Source organism: Leucopleurus acutus (assembly GCF_964270905.1).
Source record: "Leucopleurus acutus genome assembly, chromosome: 4".
NCBI classification, from domain to species: Eukaryota; Metazoa; Chordata; class Mammalia; order Artiodactyla; family Delphinidae; genus Leucopleurus; species Leucopleurus acutus.
Window position 1 is genome coordinate 131,111,982 of NC_139146.1, and position 21,826 is coordinate 131,133,807.

At 40.8% G+C, this 21,826-nt stretch overlaps 1 protein-coding gene across 1 annotated transcript; it reads right to left on the reverse strand.

Moving 5' to 3' along the window:
- Positions 1–5,416: 5,416 nt before the first annotated feature.
- Positions 5,417–8,858, reverse strand: LOC309960947 (acyl-CoA-binding domain-containing protein 5-like). Its single transcript, XM_082837962.1, has one exon. It carries the CDS (start codon positions 8,803–8,805, stop codon positions 7,339–7,341), a length of 1,467 nt encoding a protein of 488 aa, XP_082694088.1. The 5' UTR covers positions 8,806–8,858; the 3' UTR covers positions 5,417–7,338.
- Between the last annotated feature and the right edge of the window lie 12,968 nt (positions 8,859–21,826).

The window sequence follows — 21,826 nt, forward strand, 5'->3', positions numbered from 1 at the left end:
GGCAAATTTGCTCTTTTTGCTTGAGCTGGGACATCCATCTTCTCCCACCTCTTGGTTCTTGGGCCTTCAGACTCAGACTGGGACTTACACCACCAGCACCCCTCCGTCCCCTGCCCTCCTTCCCCGCCCCCCGATTCTTGGGTCTCTAGACTCAGACTGAATTGCACCACCAGCTTTCCTCGTTCTCTGGCTTGCAGATGGTAGATTGTGGGACTTCTTAGCCTCCATAATTTCATGAGCCAATTCCTTATAAATCTCCTCTTATATGTATGTATGTATCAGTCAATTACCTATCTATCTATCACCTATCTATCAATCATCTTTCTATCTATCCTATTTATCTGTTTCTTGGGAGAACCGTGACTAATACAGATACACAGAGAGATAGAGAGGTGGATAGGTAGATAGAGAGATGAATGGGTAGATTGATAGGTAGATAAAATACTCATTGGAGAAAAAAGAGAGGGAGGAAAGAAAAGAAGGAGTAGGGAAAGAGAAAGAAAAGGAAGGGAGAAAAGAAGGAAGGGAGGGAAAGAAAGAACTCAGGATATTTTCTGACCCCTTACCCAGTCATGCATGGTAAATACTCTTGACCATATTGCCTGCCAAGGATGTCCTTCTTCAGGGTCCAGGTCTCTAGAATGACCTTTAAAATTTTTTTTTCTGGCCTCGCCACGTGGCTTGCAGGATCTTAGTTTCCCGACCAGGGATCGAACCTGTGCCCTTGGCAGTGAAAGTGTGGAGTCCTAACCACTGGACAACCAGGGAATTTCCCCTAGAATCACCTTTTTTTTTTTTTAACATCTTTATTGGAGTATAATTGCTTTACAATGGAGTGTTAGTTTCTGCTGTATCACAAAGTGAGTCAGCTATACGTATCCATATACGTATCCATATATCCCCATATCCCCTCCCTCTTGCATCTCCCTCCTGCCTCCCTATCCCACCGCTCTAGGTGGTCACAAAGCACTGAGCTGATCTCCCTGTGCAGCGCAGCTAGAATCGCCTTTCTTATTGCTCCCTTCCTGCCCATCGCCTAGTCTGATGACATCTCCACCATTCCTGCAGGTGACCACAAACACTATTTATTTGACAGAAGGACCCGCAGTACTGTAGGCAGCGAGGAAATGTCTGTGGACTAAGGAGCACATGTGAGGAGCCTTCCAGACAAATTTTCTCAACATCTCTGCCTCCCTCTGGCTGCTGCCCTTCAGTCCTGCCTGACACTTGTGCAGGCCAGCTTTCAGAGAAAGTTCTGGGAAGTTTTGGAGACAGAAGGGAGACTGTGGGACACTTGTTGTACCTGGGTTTGTGGATTGTTGCAGTAGTTTAAGGATGAACTATCTCAGTGGCATTTTGTGAAAGTTCATAAAGACTTCAATTGCTTTTCAATTTTATTTTTCAGGAGGTGTTGGATGGATGTCCATCCGAATGTGAGATCACGTCAAGACACGCTTCCAGCCAAGATTGTGCTTCCTTGTGGGAACTGTGAGGAAACAGGAACCAAGGTTTGCCTGTTTCATATTATTTAACGATGGTTCTTTTGATGTGCTTATTTTTTGCTTGTGGTTACTGGGCAGATCTGTGGAGAGGTTCCTCTCTGATTACAGGGTCGTGTCAGTGGACAGTACATGACACAGCTGGCTCTTTGTGTTGTCATGGTCACTGCTGACTCAAAGGACACAAGATTATCAATACACATTATTTTTTATTTTCTCATCGAGCATGGTTTCCAGGATCACTACTCATCTTCACCATATATATATATATATATATATATATATATATATATATATATATATATATAGTGTGTGTGTGTGTGTGTGTGTGTGCGCGCGTGCGTGTGTGCTTTCACCATAGACACTCACTTCTGTGGACATGCCTTGGACCATGTCTCCTCCAGAAACTGCAACACCTCTGAAATCTCAAACTTTACATCATCTTTGATCTTCCTAGCACATTAGCTCAAGAACCTCCTCTGCAGGACGTCTGTCTTATCAGCAAATCCAGTAGGTCCTCCCTTCAAGGCACATTCCCAACCTGGCAACTCCTCCCCGTTTTCATTGCTAACATGTGGGTTGAGGCCACCGTCATCTCTTGTTTATACTAACTGGTCTCCCTACTCCTGCTCTCACTTCCATAGAGTTTATTTCTTACAGCAGCCAAAGTCATCTTTTTCCAGAGTAAATCAGATCATTTTACATGCCTATTTAAAATTTTCCCACAGTTTTCCCAAGCCCTTGGAATTAATCCAAAACCCTTACAGTGTAGCCTATAAAGCTCTATCTGATCTAACACTTGGTTTCCTCCCTGACTTCTCTATCCTCTGCTAACTCCTTGCCCACTATTCAAATTTCTGGGAAGAAATTTGTCCTTCTTGCTTTTCATTAAACCAGAGTCTGTTACCTGTTTTTGTAAATGAAGCTTTATTGGACAATAGCTACTCACAATTGTTCATATAGTGTCTATGGCTGCTTTTATGCTACAATGATAGAGTTGAGTAGTTGTAACAGAGATCTAATGGCCCATCAAAGCCTACATATTAACTATATGACCCTTTACACAAAAATTTTACCACTCCCCACCTTAAGCACATCAAATGTATGCCTGCCTCAGGGCCTTTGCACTTGCTGTTTCCTCCATTTTAAACACAATTCCCTCGTAACTCAAATACCTCCCTCTTTTCACTTCATGCCTTTACTTAAATTTCACCTCCACAGAGGCCTTCACTGATTATTCTATTTAAAAAGCAGTTTGCATCACTCTCCATTTTTTCATCTGATGTACTTTAAATCTGCCTGACATTTTGTATCTCCTTGTTCATAGATGTGATAGAGACACCAAAGATTCATGCTTCTCTTCCACATGTACCACTCTTTCTGGAAGCAGCTGTCCAGGATTATATTTTCCAGCCTCCTTGTTTCTAGGTAGGAGCATTTGACTAGTTCTCACCAATGGAGTGTGAGCACAAGGATGTGTATCCCTTTCAGGCAGAGACGGTAAAACACCAGGATGCTAGCTACTCATTCACTCTCTCTTCCTCAGTAACCTTGGAGGTCATAGGTCATATAGCAGCATCACAAGGTAGGAGGAGTCTGGATCCTTGAGTTACTCTTTGGAGGAAAACTGCCAGACCAGAAACATTTACTTTTGATTTTAGCAATTTTTTAGTGTGAGTCTGCTGCCAGCAAATTCCCAACTGCGCTGATTGTCTCCCTGCCAAACTAACGGTCTCATACCAGCTGAACTACAAAGTAATCCCACTACTTTTGTCTACTAGGTGCATGCTAATTTTAAAGGTGACTATTTCAGACCCCTTCCTCTTATGTAGACCTTTTAGCCGCAAATGACACTTTTAGCTGATGAGCTAGACTTATGTATGTTTGAGAAAAGAAAATCAATCAACCAGGAAAGCCTTAATCTTACCACCAAGCCCCTAGACCCACCAGAATGTACACCCACCAACATCTTCTCTGTTCCCTCATGATGAAACTGATAAGGTGTCATTATCCTATCAATAGTCGAATTTGCCCATGAGCTCTGGACCCCATCCTCTGTCAAGGACTTTTGTCCTTTGTTTACTTTTCTTCTCTCCTGCATGATCAATATTTCCATCTCTACTGCCTCACTCCCAGGAGCAAACAAACTTTGTATATCTCAACCTAAAGTATAAAACAAACAAACAAAAAAACCTCAAGCCCCCTCTTGAGATGTCAATCTCTTCTAGTTATCATCTCATTTCTCTGTCCCCCTTTACAACAAGCCATTTAGAAAGTTATTTCTACACGGTACCTCTACCTTCTCGCTCTACGGTCCTTTCCAATTTGGTTCAATCCAGAAAACTTCACTGACACTGCTTTTGTTAAGATGATGAGTAGCCTCTATATTGTCAAATCCAATGAGATTAATAAGTTCTCATTTTATTTGACCTTTCAACTGTGTATAGCCAGTTATCTGCTTGTGTTTTCTTAAAATACTCTCATTTTTTGGTGTCTGTGACTTTACACCCTGGATTTCCTCTACCTCTTTATTAGTTTCCTTTATAAGTTCTTCTCTCTCTTCCTGACCTCTAAATGTAGGGCCCCCCTAGGCTCAGGTCTTGGCCCTGTTTTCTACCCCATCCACATTCTCTAATTAGGGATTAATTTCCAAAATACACAAACAGCTCATACAGCTTAATATGAAACAAACAAACAACCTAATCAAAAAATGGGCAGAAGACCTCAATAGATATTTCTCTAAAGAAGACACACAGATGGCCAACAGCTGCATGGAAAGATGCTCAATATTGCTAATTATTAGAGAAATGGAAATCAAAAGTACAATGAGGTATCACTTCACACCAGTCAGAATGGCCAACATTAAAAAGTCTACAAATAATAAATGCTGGAGAAAAGGGAATGTAAATTGGTGCAGCCTCTGTGGAGAACATTGTGAAGATTTCATAAAAAACTAGAAGTAGAACTACCATATGATTCCGAAATCCCACTCCAGGGCATGTATCAGGAGAAGACTCTAATTTGGAAAGATACATGCACCCCAATGTTCACTGCAGCACTATTTACAATAGCCAAGACATGGAAGCAACCATTGACAGATGAATGGATAAAGAAGATGTAGTATATAGAACGGAATATTACTCAGCCATAAAAAAGAATGAAATAATGCAATTTGCAGCAACATGGATGGACCTAGAGATTATCATATTAAGTTAAGTAAGTTAGACAAAGACAAATATCATATGATGTCACTTATGTGGAATCTAAAAAACTGATGCAAATGAACTTAACTACAAAACAGATGTAGGCTCACAGACATAGAAAACAAACTTATGGTTACCAAAGGGGATAGTGGGGGAAGGGGAGAGAGAAATTAGAAGTTTGGTATCAGCATATACATACTACTATATATAAAACAAGTAAAAAACAAGGAGCTACCGTACAGTACAGGGAACTATACTCAATATCTTGTAATAACCTATAATGGAAAAGAATCTGAGAAAGAATACATATATGTATAACTTAATCACTTTTCTGTACACTTGAAACTAACACAACATTGTAAATTAACTATACTTCAATAAAAAAAAGAAAAAAATTTTCATCTATATTCTGGACCCATCTATCCAACTATATACTTTTGACATGTGTACTTGTATGTACTCTTGTTTCCTCTCTTTCTTACAGTTATGTCATGAGTTCTGTCAATTCTACAACCAAAACAAATCTTGAATTCATCTTTTTCCCCAATTCTCTTGTCAAAGCTTGAATCCAAGTCGCCCTCTCTGACTTGGACTATTAGAATAGACCTAGTTTTTGGTCTCTCCATTTCTACTCTTGGCACACCCTACATGAATCTTATCCTTTATAGTAGTGATGACCATGTACTTTATTTTTTTTTTTTTTTCCATTAACCTTTTATTTTTAACTTAATTTTACAATAAAGAAACAGAAAAGAAGTAGATCATTAAAAAAATACCATAGCTGTCAATTTTAAATGAGGTTCTTGTTAAACAAAGCAGTAACACTACATCCTATAATTACGTCTTTACTTGTATATACAAGAACTGTGTGCAAAGTGCTTTTCAAACTATAAAATAAGACTTTGGAATAGAATACAAATGGTTATCCCTAGGAGTTAGTTACCTCCAACTGCTTGTAATGAATCACAACTGCTTACATTCTTACTTTGCATCTTATTTATTTATATACTAAGAGAAAAGCCACCATTTTCTGATACCAGATTGATAGCTAATTTTTAAAAATAACTCCAGACCCACAGGTCTAAATTTTATTTTTACATATAATTCAGTTACTGGCTTCATTTTTTTTTTTCCCTAAATAAATAGAGGACAGCTTTTAAAAAGCAAATATTAGTATATCTCTTTAGACAGATACATTTTAATCAAGATGGGATTAAAAAATAAAAAACATCAAGTTACATGTAAGAAAAAAAATAAGGAAAAAAAGAGTCTTCAGAAAAGCAAATTGTATTCTTATACTTTTTTCTTCAGGTAAACAAAGAACCACCCTCTAGACTAGGGATGGATTACTTTCTCTCTTATTGAGAACACTCTGAACACATGATGCTAAACCCAACATCACACATACCAAGAATTTAAAAAATTATCTGATACTAAACCTTTGTATCAGAAATCTTTAAAGCATAAGGTACATCTACATGAGCAGGGAGTTTTAAAAGGCATGCAGGAAGGATAATTCCAAACAAAGCCTTCAAGGATCTAAATTACAGTCTTCTTCTTAATCTAAATGTGGGAGGTGGAGGAGAGACACAAATTTACATTAGTTGGGTATGTCTTATTCAAATGGAAGCATATGGCCTGCTAGCTTGCAGATCTCTCCAATACCCCTTGTGAAATAGGTGTATCTCCAATATTATACCCCGAAGGAAAAACTGAGGCACTAAGAGGTTAAGAGTCCGGTCTGTGTGGTTTACCAGTTGCAGAAAAGTGATTTTCATGTGTTTCCTCTTTGACCTTTGTAAAAACAGTATAAATAAGTTTTCATTTTATATTTCAAAGCACCCTATGAAGCAGAAACAAGATGTACTCAGTTAAAGGAAAATTATTATAAAGGAATCCATGTATATGATTGACTACAAATCTTATTAATGATCTGCAGGTTCAGAACACGTTAAGCCCATTCTTCATCATTTCCATTAGCAGGTTATGTCTATTCTGTGAATCATTTGTAAAAACAAAGACTAGTACATAGGGCTCTACTTTGTCATAATGATGCCTGAATACTAAAGTTAGAGATGTGCATGCCCAAGAAAGATTATGGGCAGCCCACAAAGTGGATATGGAGAAGATTCTTCCAGTCGTTTTCTACTGAATCGCATGGTGGTTCAGTGACTAAGAAAGTCGATTTCATCTCATTTGAAATTCACTCCTGGTTTGCATACTTTCTCATATTTAATTTAGAAAATTAAAAATACCCAGTTATTAATCTGTTCTTATTATCACAACTGTACCTTGGAAAAGCAGCTTATATTTCTCTATGGGAGATAATCAGGTAAACATGTTACCAAACAATAATTAATAATTTAATGTCCTTCAAGTTCAAGGGTAGGGTAATCTAAGTGTATTACTTATAACCTAGTTGAGATTGATTATTCAAGTATCAGCAATATTAGTCCTTAAAATGTTATCATTTGTGTAGTGCAAAATATATATATGTATATATGTACACAAACCAAACTACTGGACAACAAAAAGAAATGTAATCATCACAAACTAGGAATTTCGTGTGAGCTCCACAATCTATTTCATCCCGAGGTCATCCAGGCCCAGTAGTCTTCTTCAGGAAAATATTATCTTCAGTTCAATTTTCTTCTCCTTCTTTGGTAATATAAATGCACTAACCACTGCGCAATAAAAGGCCATATGATAGCAAAGATTAATGCACCAGGAGACATCTCGAAGGGCCACCAAGATGGTCTCAGCGAAGGGGGCTGATTACTGGTCTGTAATGCTGATGATTTTGCCTGCGATGCCGTCAGCGTCTCCAGTTTGTGGAGTCTCTGAAGGACGTTCTGCATGTCTTCCTGCAGGCGCATGAGCACGAGAGCGATCTGCTCGTTGAGGCTGCCCCTCGACCCTCTGTCTGAACCCCAGCGTTCCCCATCACCTCCACTTCCCACTTGCCGACCTTTGCTTCCTTCACTCAAATGTTGCATCCTGTGCCCTCTCCCTCTCCTGACGTTAGAGAATTCCTCACTTTCTCCAGCCCGTTTCTCACGGTGCGGCGCTCCACTGTTATTCCCGCCATCCTCTCCTCCGTGCTTTACTTCACCTTTGCCTTCCACTGCTGCCGCCTGTGTGTCTCCCCTGTTGCCATTCCCAGGAGATACTTGAACATCTTCAGGAAAACCAGAACTTTCCAAGGGCTGACTGGGATTACCACCCAAGTAATAGCGAAATGGTCCATTGTTTGACGTAAAGCTATCTGAAGACTCTTCTTGTCCAAATTGCTCCATGGAATCACAGTATACTTCACTGTCTGAATCACTCGTCAAATGCTGAATTGCTGAAACATCTTCAACATGATCATCATTTACATCTTGGTGAACGTAGACAGCAGTTTTTTCCGTTTGCTCCAAGTTTTGATCTACAGATTTTACTGTCTCAGCACCTCTGCCATTCAGGGAAGGACTGGCATGAATGTCGTTCTGTACACCCTGAACAAAGCTGTCTTTTTCATAGCCATTAGTGACAACGATTTCCAGGTTCTTATGGTCTGCAGATTTCTTCATCATTTTCTTATCGCTATCACTTTGTTCTGCTCCTTTCACGCCTTCCTGGGCCTCTTCTTCCTCAGATTCAGCTCCACTATCGCTGCTTTCAGCTTTACCATTAAGAGTTTTGGCATTTGGTGTAGAAGTTAGAACATTACCAAGATCTGAGGTTAAATCAGAACTTCTGCCACTCTTTTTGTCTTCTATAATTTCATAAAACGGACCAATGACATGTAGCAATTCTTCAACTTTTTCAGTCATTGGCATAGTTTCAAGAATCTTTTTCATTTCTTCAACGTATGCAATCATGGCTTCCTCTTTGGTCATATCACCCAATGAACTCCAAGCATCCCATTTATATCTTCCAATAGGATCCCAGAATCCAGGCCTTGATAGTTTACAGGGTCCTTCAGTTGCCTGCTTATAAAAGCTATAGAACTTGAGCATCATTTCATTTGTTGGCTGGAATGAACCATTTTTCGGCAAACTCTGGATCACCTTCACCGCCGCCTCAAACCGGGTTTCATGCACGGATCTCGTGTCCGCCATCTCCAGCCTCCAGCGCCGGCCCTGGTCCCAAGGTCTGTCGGCTGGAATCAGGCAGCAGCAGCAGCACCACCTTTCCCAGGAGCCGAGAGGAAGAGCATCTCTAGCAGAAGGCGGAGGGGCCCCGGGCACTGGTGGTCGCTGTGCCGCTGACCCACCCGCAGGACCCTGGCGGAGCGGCCACACCCCCCATCCCGGCGAGGTCCGTCTGTCCGTCCGCGCCCTCCCCGCAGCCCCGCCCCAGAGTCTTGGGGGGACCCACTCTCTACCGCCACCGTCGCCGCGCAGCCTACCATGTACTTTAATATCCATGCTTTTAGATATGTGTGCATGAAAAGGATAATATGCTTTTGTGAAAACATGGTCCTCAAATATATAGACATAGCATCCATATTGTTCCAACCTCAAATCAGAAGACTTAACCTAATAATACACAGTTTGATGAGAAAATTTGAACACAGGACTAACCTGGGAAATCTAGGCCAACAAGTTTCCTGCCATCATAAGCAAGAACTATGTGTGTACTGGGCTGTTGCCAGGAATCCTCTACTTGAACTATAGCTTGCTCCTTTTAAAAGTCAGAATAAGAACACTTACTTTAGAGAAAGAAAGCTTAAAGCCTATTCTACCTAAGAGGTAAAAATGGGACTGTTCTAAGTCTAGGCTCCATCTCCCTTTTCTCAGAATTCCTGAAAGGACTTAGGGAAGTGCAGTGTGAACAACCGTAATTCCCCTGATTTTTCCATTTTGCTCTGGTGTTAAGGAGATCATATACCTTGAATCTTATATCAACCTTTGCTGTATAACAATCCACCCCAAAGCTCAGTGGCTAAAACCATCATGTATTAACCTCACCATCCTGGTGGTTGCCAGTTTTGGTTGCTCACAGTTGGGCAGTTCTTCTGGACTCTCCTGGGGTCACTCATGAGGCTGCACTTATCTGATGTCTTGACTAGAGCAGGATAATCTCCACTGGCCTCACTCACGTGTCTGGCAACTAGTGCTGACCATCAGCTGGGCCTCTTCTCCAGCTGGCTTCTTAGCCTCATGAAGCCAGCCTGTGCTTCTGCATGTGAGGGCAGTCCTGTAACTAGAACATGAGAGCAGAAGCTGCAAGGCCTCTGGAAGCCCAGGCGAGGAAGTCACACACATCACTTCTGTTGGTCCGAGCTGGTCACAGGGCCAGCCCAGATTCAAGGGAAGGAGAAATTAACTCCACCTCTTGATGAGGGAGTGGAAAGTCACACTGCCAAGTGCTAGCATACAGGGATGGGAGGAATTGTTGTGGCCACCAGTGCCCACAACCTATACAGCCCTAGTACTTTACTTCCTTGGAGAAATACTTTCTCTGAGTTACTTCATGTGTATATATATACCTGTATATGTATGTCTTAGTCAAGTTGGGCTGCTATAACAAAATGCCATAGACTGGGTGGCTTGTAAACACAAAAATTTATTTCTTATAATTCTGGAGGATGGAAGTCTGAGATCAGGATGCCAGCATGGTTGGGTTCTGGTAAAGGTCCTCTTGCATCCTCACGTGGTGGAAAGAGGGCAAGAGAACTCTCTGTGGTCTCTTTTATAAGGACACTAATCTCATTCATGAGGGCTCCACCCTCATGAATCAGCTCCCAGAGGCCGCACCTCCTAAAACCATCATATTGGATTTCAACATATGAATTTTGAGGGGACAGAAACATTTAGTCCATTGTACTGTGTGTGAATATATATGTAGATATGTGTGCTGTAACTCAGAAATTGACATGTATGTATATATAACATACTTATAATGTACATAAATATAATTTACTGATATGTAGATTTATTTTGGTGAACATATAAACAACATCTGGACAGGAGTTGTCTGTGGATTGTTTATTATGTTGTCCAAAGTCATTTGTAAAAGGATTTCTGCAATAATACTTCTTAGAGGTTGCTTAACTCCTAAATAAATATTTCTTTTGTTCAAAAAAGAAATGCATAATTCATCACTGACCTTTGTTTACTTTGGCTTCTAGAAAGGAGCCAAAAGTTCAGAGTTGAACCTAAATGTCATCACTCGTTTTTGATATTAGCTTAGATGTAATTGTTTTCTACTAGCATTAGTTTCCTTTTGTTTTTAACTTCCCTGTTGTATCCATGTATTTCTTACAAGCTACTTCAGTCATTTTTGAAATGGGACAAGGTGTAATCCAAACACTTAAAAAATACATGAATGTGCTTTTTGTAGTTTCACTTCAGAGTGTGATGTTAATGTATTCTAGAAAGACTGGAGAACCACGTTAGGATTATTTCACATTGTGAGATTTGTAAGGTTAGTTTATTCAATAAAATAGTTCAAAGAGTGGAGACGAGTTCCCCAGAAAGCTACTGGGCTCAAATGCCTATGGTTTAATGCATTCGTTTTCTCACTCTTCACAGTCAGTCATCTACAAGAGCTCATGGTGAGTCATCCTTAGAAAACAGTCATAGACTTCATATCTCCATTTTCAATCTGCTCTCCAATTAACCCCTTTCTCCTTTCTAACTCAGAAAGGAGTCTTCATGGAGGAAAATATCATTAATTTGGTTATTGGTCAATATTAGATTATTATCTCACATATAAAAAGTTTCCTTAAGCAGAGGTATTTTTTTTCAGCTTTGATCCTTGCCATTACTTTCAGGTATGTTTTCTGAGTTATCAACTCACAATTCATACTTTTGGCACATAATATTTTTCTTTGATTTTCTTTTTCTCTTCAAAAGAATCGATCCCAATATGTTTTTCCATGTATCATTGGCATGTATATTTAAATGTGCATTCCCTCGCCCCTTTTACAATGGAAGTGCAAAGAATTCAAATGGGTACGGAGGTGAGGGGAATATTGTGATTTATAGTAAGAAATGTAGTGCTGTTATGAACATTGGGGTGTATCTTTTTGAATTAGAGTCTTCATCTTTTCTGGATATTTGCCCAGCAGTGGGATTGCTGGATCATATATTAGCTCTATTTTTAGTTTTTTATGGAACCGCCATACTGTTTTCCAAGAGTCCATCAACAGATGAATAGGTAAAGAAAATGTGGTATATATATATATAATATTACTCAGCCATAAAAAAGGATGTAATATTGCCATTTGCAGTAACATGGATGAACCTAGAGATTATCATAATAAATAAAATAAGTCAGACAGAGAAACACAAATATTATAAGATTTGTCACTTATATATGGAATCTAAAAAATAATACAAATGCATTTATTTACAAAACAGAAACAGACTCACAGACATAGAAAACAAACTTATGGTTACCAAAGGAGAAAGGGAGGCGGTGAGAGGGAGAAATCAGGAGTATGGGATTAACAGATACACACTGCTGTATTTAAAATAGATAAGCAACAAGGACCTACTGCATAGCACAGGGAACAATATTTAATATCTTGTAATAATCTATAATAGAAAATAATCTGCAAAAAAATACAACTGAATCACTTTGCTGTGCACAATATTGTAAATCAACTATACTTCAATAAAAAATAAGAAACATATATATGTTAATACACACACGTACACACACACACACATACACACATATTTGGTCTTCTTTGCACACAGCCCCTAAACCTTCGTGATTTCTTAAATGATAAGAGCACGGGAGCATTTTCTGTTTAATATTTGGTCTTTTGTCCTCAGATCCTGAGATAGCTCCAGAGAGATAAGATGAAAAGAATGTCTTTTGTTTTTCATAAGCCCCTTTCAACCAGATCTGAGTTTATGTTAATGAGGGGATTTTTGGAAAGCACCTAGATTACCATAGGATGGGGCTAGTTGCCAGGGGAAACAACCTTCTGACTAGAGAGTTGGAACTTTCCCCCACCCCCTCATCCCCCTTCCAGGGAGGAAAGAGGGACTGGAGGTTGAACTAATCACCAATGACCGATGATTCAATCAGTCAAGCCTATGGAATAAAGCCTCCTTGATAATCCCTGTAGTACGAGGTTTCAAGAGCTTCTGGGTTGATGAACACGTGGGGCATGGAAGCTCTGTACCCCTTCCTCCATACATTGCCCTCTTTGTCTGATCCATCTGACTGTTTCTGAGTTGTATCCTTTATGATAAACCAGTAATCTAGTAGGTGGTCAACCTAAATAAAAAGTCAAATTACCTGAAACTGACTTTATTCGGGAATAGCAGAGGAATTGCGATTTGAAAACAAATGCTGTAGCAAGCTCCAGGAGGGTCCTTTGAGGATGTGGGGCAGGCTGTATTTATAGGCAAGGAGTGCAGAGAGGAGGAAGTCCAGCCAGAGACCAAGGAGTGATTTCATTGGCTAAGAGGATGGGGAGAAATTCTTGGCGGAAGTTCATTGGACAGGAGACAAGTCTTGGTTTTAAGGCATTTACGGCATATCAGTCTCATCTCTTAAGTTTCGTTTCGTTAGGGTGCATGCATGAGATTCTCCATTTCACATGCTCCGGTTCCATTTTAGATTGAAATCCTTTCACAAAGTAAACTGCTTTCCGGAGTTCTGTGAGCCATTCTAGCAAATGATTGAACCCAGGAGGGGACTCTGGGAACCTCCCATTTACAGTTGGTCAGTCAGAAGCACAGGTGACAACCTGGACCTGCGATTGGCGTCTGAAGTCGGAGTGTGGGCAAGGGGGCAGTTTGTGGACAGAGCCCTTAACCTTGGGATCTGATGTGAACTGCAGGTAGATGGTGTCAGAATTGAGTTGAATTGCAGGACACCCAGCTGGTCTGTAGAGAATTAGAGAACCGCTCGGTGGGGAGAAACCCTCACACATTTTGGTGGCCAGAAGTATTGAGAGTAGAGTCTTTGAGGGGAGATATTTTTCAGGGGCTACAGAAGTTTAGCCATTTAATAATTTGAGCACACTTTGCATATTCTGGGCTGATTTATCTGGCAAACTCTTCTGTCAGGAGCAAAGGTACTAACTTGTAAGGAAGCAGATTATCTCGAGTGCCTAACATAGATACAAGTCTCCTCACTGATTCTCAAACAGGCATTTGATGAGCCCATCTGCTGTTACTTTGCTCACATCTCGCCAGGATTGTTGTCTAATTTCCGAGCCCGGAAACAGATTAAAGTGGCAAAGTAGAACAAGGTTGTGAGTGGCTTAAAGAAGGTTCACTGAGAAGTTCAAGAAGTTGGTTTGATGGCCTGATGATGACAGAAGCAGAAAAACCAAGGAAAGCAGACATACAAATGCAGAAAGCGTAGCGACCTCAGGCAATGAGCATCATCATAAATAACCCTGTAGTAGCGTTAATCTCCCAGGACAGCATTCCATTCTCTAAGGCACACAATTTACTGTTCATTACTGTGGCCCTGAGTTGCCAGAAAAATGTTATGCTATATTCAAGTAGTCAATTTAAAGAGACATGGAAATATTTCCATCAAGTTTTTATAATAATAATTATTATTATTTGTCTCTGTGCTTTAAAGTCTGAAGTTCAATTCATGGGAACATTCACTGTATTTTGTGACTCAGTCATCATCCTTGGCTCACATTTTAATGGTGCATCCGCTATATGCCAGGCACTGAACTAGGAGCTGGATCCTTAGTGGTGGTCAAAACACATGCCACTGCTGTCTGGGTGGAGCCTGCAGGACAGACAGTTATTAAACAGGCAAACCTCCCAAATCAACAACACGTAATTTAACTTGCGTAAAAGGCTAGAAGAGAAAAGAACGTGGGTTGTAATAGAGCACCCCAAGGGTGGGAACGAGAAGGTATAGAACATGATTGTTCATTTAGAGTCACCAGGGAGGGCCAGAGAATCCGCCACACAGGAGGAAGGCAGGACTGTGAAAAGGGGGAGGAAACAGAAACAATGGGCAAAGGATTGAGATAGTAAGAGGCTGGCAAGGCAGAGGGGTGGCAAGCAGGAGGGTGTGGCAGGAGAAGGTCACACAGAAGGTCAGAGGGAGAAAGGGATGACTTGGATTTGGAGAAGATCATGGAGGGCTTTGCAAACCGCACTAAGGAGTTTGGGTTTAATTCAGAGTATCAGGGGAAGCCTTTGAAGGATTTCAAGCATAGCTGCTGGATAACCAGCTCGACGTGTTTTAAGATGCTTTAGTTATTTGTGTCTCTCTTTGCTTTTGCTTAGAAATGATGAAGGATACTTCCACAAATGTGTGGTGCAGAAATGAACCCAAATCTGGGGGGGCCCCCAATCTTAAACAGTTTGGGAGGGCCTCTTAAAGAAACAGAACTCAGAATTACAAATATAAAATGAGGGATAGAGTTGTCCTTGGAAGGGTCCCATGCAAGTGAGGGGCTCTGGAGCTTACGCTTCATCATGTCACGACGTATCTACTCACTTCTGGTATTATGCAAAGGGTTTTATAGATATTCCTGGCTTTAGGTGGTAACCAAAGTCAATTATCAAGTTTGAGAGTGGCTTGAAACACCAGTCTTCAGAAGCCCTGTCCTTTTTTATCCCTTCTTCTTTTTCCCCCTCTTGTACCCCATCATCCAATGCCCTCTGACTTCAACAGCTCAGATTAAAAACTCTTGCTTTTGTGATTGTTTTAGAATTGATTTGGAGTTTTTCTGTTGAACTATTTCATCCTTCCACACACGTGTATACATCCTTTCTAATAGTATCCTCTGAGGGTTAGCATGAGTGGGTAACTGAAGTGGTATGAGACCGGGAGATGGGATGGAGAAAAGATGATGAGATTCATGTATGGTAAGAGTCACGTTTTAGAGGTTTCATTTTCTGGAAAAAAAAAAAAATTACTGGAAATATTCCAGGAGACTGTTACAGTGATGTTCCAAAGCTTCACTTTTTAAGATCAAAGATCCTGGAAAAGTGCTTTATTGAGTCAGAGCCCCTGCCTTTTCTTTTGTTCCACATTCCTGTCTCCTTTGAAATCTTATTGAACACTGTTGCGTATCTCTTACCCTATTTGTCAAGCAGTTTTACTGCTGGAAATGGTGTCTATTCCATGAAATGCTCTCTCTCTACAGAAATAGTACTCTGTTTTTTTTTATGAAATAGAGGGAAAGATGAGCTGGCTGACTTATTTCATTCCAAACGCTTTGTAGCAAAAGTTGAAATGAATGAAAATGATTGAGTTTGTAGGCCTGGTCTGCAGATAGGAAAAACTGCTGGAAACCACTGAGTGTGGAATGGCTTTAATTTACAGCGTGGATATCAGCCAGCCCATGATATGCCTGCTTTTGGTTAACCTTTATAGAAGAGAAAGAAGTACAGAGAGCAATAGCTTTCGGAACGGCTGTACTTTAAAAGAACCAGTGCTTGAAGCCCTAAGATGCTTATTTACATTAAACAATGGGGCATTGTTCTGGAGGCATGGGAGAGGAGGGGGACAGAATGGTGGGGAGTACGGTGAGTTGGACTGACATACCCATTAGTGAGAACTCAGATGGATCACGCCCTATCAGATGGCTTCCTCCATGGGCAGGAGGGCCTGGGGATGCCCTGGGACCACCAGAGCTAGGACTTGGTGTGATGAATAAGGAGGTCATGAGAATACAGTTTCACTCTCTACTCCAAGAATACTGTCCCTAGATTTGCGCTACGTGATTTAAATATCAACATGTTTGATACTGACTGGATTGAAAAATGGTGGCTGTCGTTTCTTCTTTTATCTTTCTACTCCAGTGCTGACGGTTCATTCAATGAATATAATGGGGTCCCATAGCGGTGCCCATCAATACAGGAGGAGAACATCCTTTAGTACACACATTCTTCCACCGAAAGAGTGACCGGCTCTTCAGTTTTCACGTTTTTGCTGTAATCAGGCAGCCCGGCACTGCTGTGACCCCAGCCTCCTGGCAGAGTACTCGAGCAGGGCATCCTGGATGATTTACAGCAACATTGAATCATCCGGCGTTTGGGTTTCATGTCTTGTAAATGCGAAGTGGAAGAAAGCAGTCCCTGCCCCCATCCCATCCTTGAGAGGACAGAATGGTTATTCATGTCTTATTATCACGCCTTTCATCTTCCTTTGTAAAATTTTTTAAGGTAGTATTGAAACCATCTGGGCTGCTTTGAAGTCAGTTTATTTTACTAAATTAAACTTTCCTAGATTGTGCCCTTTTTCTTTACACGATGCCATGTAACATGTGATTAATTCTGGCACGAGTACACCTGTGTCTATAAATCTGACCATTTAGTTTGTAGATGAAGGAAGCTGGAGTCAGAAATCTGTGCCAAATTCAGTTTTTTTCTTCTTGGTATGATTTTATATTAAAGTTTCCCTGTGTGGATAAATTAGCTTCCACTTTAAGTTTCAGGTTATTTACATAGAAAGTATAGTATAGTGATAAACACATAGGACTTAGAGTCAGAGAGAACCAGGCTCAAATATCAAGTTCACAACTTACTGTGTGACCTTAGGAAAGTAACTTTACCTCTCTGGGACCCAGTAACCTCAGTTGTAAAATGGTGATTGTGGTAGCCAGCCTCCAAGATGGCCCCAGCGACCCTGGCCTCCAGGTGTTCATGCCTGTGTGTAGTCTCCTCCCATACTGAGTTGGGTTGACTTGTGTAAACAATAGGGCATTGTGGAATTGATGGTGTGTGACTTCTGAACCTAGGTAATCAAAGACATTGTGGTATCTGCTAGGCCCCTTCTCTTGGATTCAGTCTTGGGGAAGCCAAGGGCCATGTTGTAAGGGTAGTCAAGCAGTCCGAGGAAAGGCCCCCTTGGCAGGAACGGAGGTCTCCTGCCAGCAGTCAGCACCGTATGGGTGAGCCATCTTAGAAGCACATCTTCCAGCTCCAGTGAAACCTTCAGTTGTCTGCAGCCCTGGCTGATGTCTTGACTGCAACCTCATGAGAGATCCTGGGCTAGAAACACCCAGTCAAGCTGCTCCCCAATTCCTGACCTATAGGAACCGAGTGAGATAATAGATGTTTATTGTTGTGTTGAGCTGCTGAGCTGGGGATAATCTGTGATTCAGTGATAGATAACTGATACCATTATAATGATTGTACCCCCTAGTAGGATTGTAAATGTGACAATGTAAGGGTTTGCACAGAGCCTGACACGTAGTAAGTGTTATTCAGAAAGATAAAAGCATTGGTTATGGATGGAACTTGACACCAGATGACGAGTTCTCCTCTCTAGCACCTGGACTCCAAATGCTTTATATGGGTTCTGCGTTTAGTTGATGAAGAAGCCCAGATTTATAGTAGGATCCTGAGTGAGTGGTAAATGGAGTGGCATATCTGGTACTTCTTGTGTCTCGCCTCAGAAGCTCTTATCCCACTTTTTAATTTCAACCTTTCTGTGGCAACCAGCTGCAGGGCAGCGTTAGCCTGATTGCACCTGCCTCAGCTGCATGGGTGCCTCTTGCTTCATCATGGCGCTGCCTTGTGGCACACCCACATGGGCCCTTGCAACTATTTGGATGCGTGTGCAAACCTGGACCCGTTAGGATTGGGAGGTGGTGGGTGAATACTCCCCTTTTCATCCCTTGGCTGGATGATTCTAAGGCGCCTTCTACATGGCTCCTAGGAGATGTCCCCTGCAGGGTGGAGACCTACTGCCCACGGCAGAGATCTGTGCAATGGTGCATCTTCAGACTGGCTTTCTCTCCTTTGTCTCACTCCTCCCTTCTCCTTGGGCTCACTGCCTAAAATAAACTAAGAGCTCGCCAGCCCTGCGTGTCTCTGGCTCCATTCCTTGGAGGTGAACTTAGGCCAAGACAGATGGCTCTAATAAGAGCTGGCTGAGTGTTGTTTTCTTGATGTGTGTTCATGAAACCATTACCGTGATACCTGGTTTACTCCCTGCACTAGTTTCCCACTGTTCTGAGGACAAAGTCTCAAACATCTCACGTGGTGGCAGCGGCCTCCACAAACTGAGTCCTGCCCACACATTCAGCTTCCTCTCCCATCAGGCGGTCCCACGTCTTCTCTAGCTTGGCCTCCTTGGACTTTGTTCAATTCCTTTTATGTGACAGTCTCTCTGTTGCCTCTGGACCAAGTGCATGCTGTTTCTTCTTACTTTTGCTTGGCCAACTTGTCACTCTTTGCTCAGGTCTCAGCCTAAAAACTGCATCCCCAGGAAGACCTTGAAGATGTCACTTGAAATATCCTCATATCAAAGTGAACTTCTCTTTTCTTAACACCTATTGCACTTGTAAGTATTTTCCTAGTGTTTATGTTTCCCTCTTGAGTGCGGACTCTATGAGGGCAGGGACGGTGACCATCTTGTTCTCTATTGCTTAATGTTTGGCTTAGAGAACATTTCAATACATTGAATGAAGGAAAGAATTTACCTGGGCAAAATCCACTTGCTGAGGATTTTCTGTGTTATTTTTTTTAAATGCCTTAATCGGTCCCTTTAAAACATGAATCATTTCCAAAAGGGCCTCCTCAGGCTGCTGAAAGAAAGCATTACTTTAATAACACAAATGACAGAGTTTTTGGTAGTAGAAGAATTTACTTTCATATTTACTTTTTGTCACTTTGCAAAAGGCAATATCATAGGCTCACACCAACTGACAAGCTGCCCCAGTAATTTAGATTATAATTCAGTTTACAAAATGAGCTTGACAGACAACTATTAGAGATCATCTCTTTTGTGTAGAGTCTACCCCTGCTTAAGTAAACCTTGTAGTTTCAACTCTTGTAATCTAAGCTCTACTGGAATAAAAAAAAAGACTTTTGCTTCTAATATATGTTGAAAGAACACTCTATCCATGAGTCATTAGGAAACAGGAGGTGTCCATCTTAGGAAATCTTCTGACCATTTCAGACACTGTAACACTATTCAGATGGCAGAAGGTCATATCAGAATTCTGCTTGTATACTTAAGGATGGAGAGTTATTTATGAATGAGATCATGCTTCAAAATATATTAGGGTAAAGTCTAGGACCATCTTGTATTGGCATCAAATGGCCTGAGTTTGTCATCTCATACCAAAAATCTGGAATTGTATCAGAATTGCATTATGGTATAGGTAAGAAACCTCTGAATAATGTTGTATTTAAAACAAGGTGGGTTTTTTTGATGAATATGTTTGCAAAATGGAAGTGTTGACTGAAAAAAAAATGCACAACCTAAAAGTTGAGAATTGTTTTATTTGGTGAACAAATCTGAGGACTTGAGCCCAGAAGACAGCCTCTCAGCTCTGAGGGATGGCTCTGAAGCGGTAAGGAAGGAGCCAGGATGTATAGAAGTTTTTGCAACAAAAACCGGGTGGTCGGAACATCGTAAGATTACTGTTAGTTAAAGAAAACCAGACATCTCAAGTTAGTGAATTTACTGCTTTTCTGTATATGGAAATGTGCAAGAGTCTGGGCTCATTGAAATCATTCCTTTGATATGCACCTTAATTATCTAGGACTAGTATCCTGTTGTTTTCTATCCTGAATCCCCTCAGGGTGCACAGTCAGCTGACTGAAGACTTGATGACTTGACTGAAGTGACTGAAGACTTGATGGCTGCAACATCCTTTGCTTTCCCATACGGCAGGCAATATTTTTCAGCCACAGAAGTCAACTGTTGTGGTAGATCAATAATGCACAAAGATAGCTCCTTTGATATTTTGCAAAGGGCTGTACACTAAGTTTATGATGTCCTTCACAATTTTAAAGATCACACACTTTATGTGGCAAGAAACCATTGATTCAAGAGCTATTTATTGAATGCCTACTATGTCCCAGGCCCTTCTCCAGGCATACGAGATATAGCAAGAACAAAATATAGCTTAGCACGTTCTCTTCAAGAACAAATTTTGCCATGGCAAAGGCCTTTGCAAAACCTCATGGAAAGGAAATGGTTGACATCATTGAGAATTAGTGTTGTCAGCCTACAGGAAATTGGCAACAGATTTCCCACGGTGTTTTCTGAAGCACTAGGATCTTCCAAAGAGGAAGCAGTGTCATGTATTTCATTGAGAGCCAGCTGTTCCAGCAGTTTATTTGAAGGCTAGAAATGTTCATTTTCTGGAAGGAAATGGAGATAGTATTGAATTAAGCTACTTGAACTCAGTTCTCACTCAACCACACCAGTTCTTCTGGTAGGGCTGACCCCTCTTTCCTCTCCCTAGGATCAGGGGAAACTCAGCCAGCCATAGTGAGTTGTTGCTAAAGACCAGAGAAGAATCATGTACGGAGAAGACAAAGGCTATGGACAGTCTTAGAAATTAAGGACCATGTTGTGATCCAGCTTTGATAAGGCAAGATATATTAAAAATTCATTTCTAGGACAAAATGGAAGAGGTCTTGAATGTGCAATCTAGATCATGATTCTGAAGCTTGAGTGGGCATCTGAATCATCTGTGAAACCAGATTGATAGATACTTCTACTCAACCACAGCAATTCTAATACATATTGAGACTTGAGAACCACTCACCCAATTGTTAAAATCCATTTGGTAATGAACTGCCTGCCATACTTTCTCAAAGATTTCCAGAGTCATTGGGTGAGAGAGCAACTTTCTATGGTGCCTTAAGTAGAATCCTTTTATTTCTGAAAATCTGTAAAACAAAACAACAACAAAAAGTCACAAAAGTTAACATTTTAAATTCTTGTTCCTTAGTAGATTATGTGAACTAGGGAAGTTGTATATGACTGAGGGTGCTGTGGTTCAATTTTAGATCAAGTGTTCCTTTGACTAATTGGGAAACACTGTGAAATATTTTCATTTGTTGTTATTCAAACACTGCAATTAGGGCCCGAGTTTGGACCCTTGCACCGTTGACTAGTGAACTAGGGATCTTTAAACCTTAAAAGAGTTTGTATTTTATTTTATTTTTATTGAAGTATAGTTGATTTACAATATTATGAGTTTTTATTTTAAATGTATACCAGTAGTATATGGAATCAAGTATATCAGTGAACAGCGGGGAGATGTGAGTTGTGTGGATAGGACTGCTACTGCTATTTGGCAAAGCCATGGTTTGAATGGCTTAAATCCAGAGCCTGATGGGTTTTGTTTTCTCTCCTTTGACTGTTACTCAGTTTAATGTATTTCTCAACTGAAAAACAAATACCTTTAAAAATACTAGATTATATAAATTCTTGGTTAGA

Coding starts and splice junctions, on each gene's coding strand:
- LOC309960947 (XM_082837962.1), bottom strand. CDS start 8,805: ATGGCGGACACGAGATCCGTGCATGAAACCCGGTTTGAGGCGGCGGTG.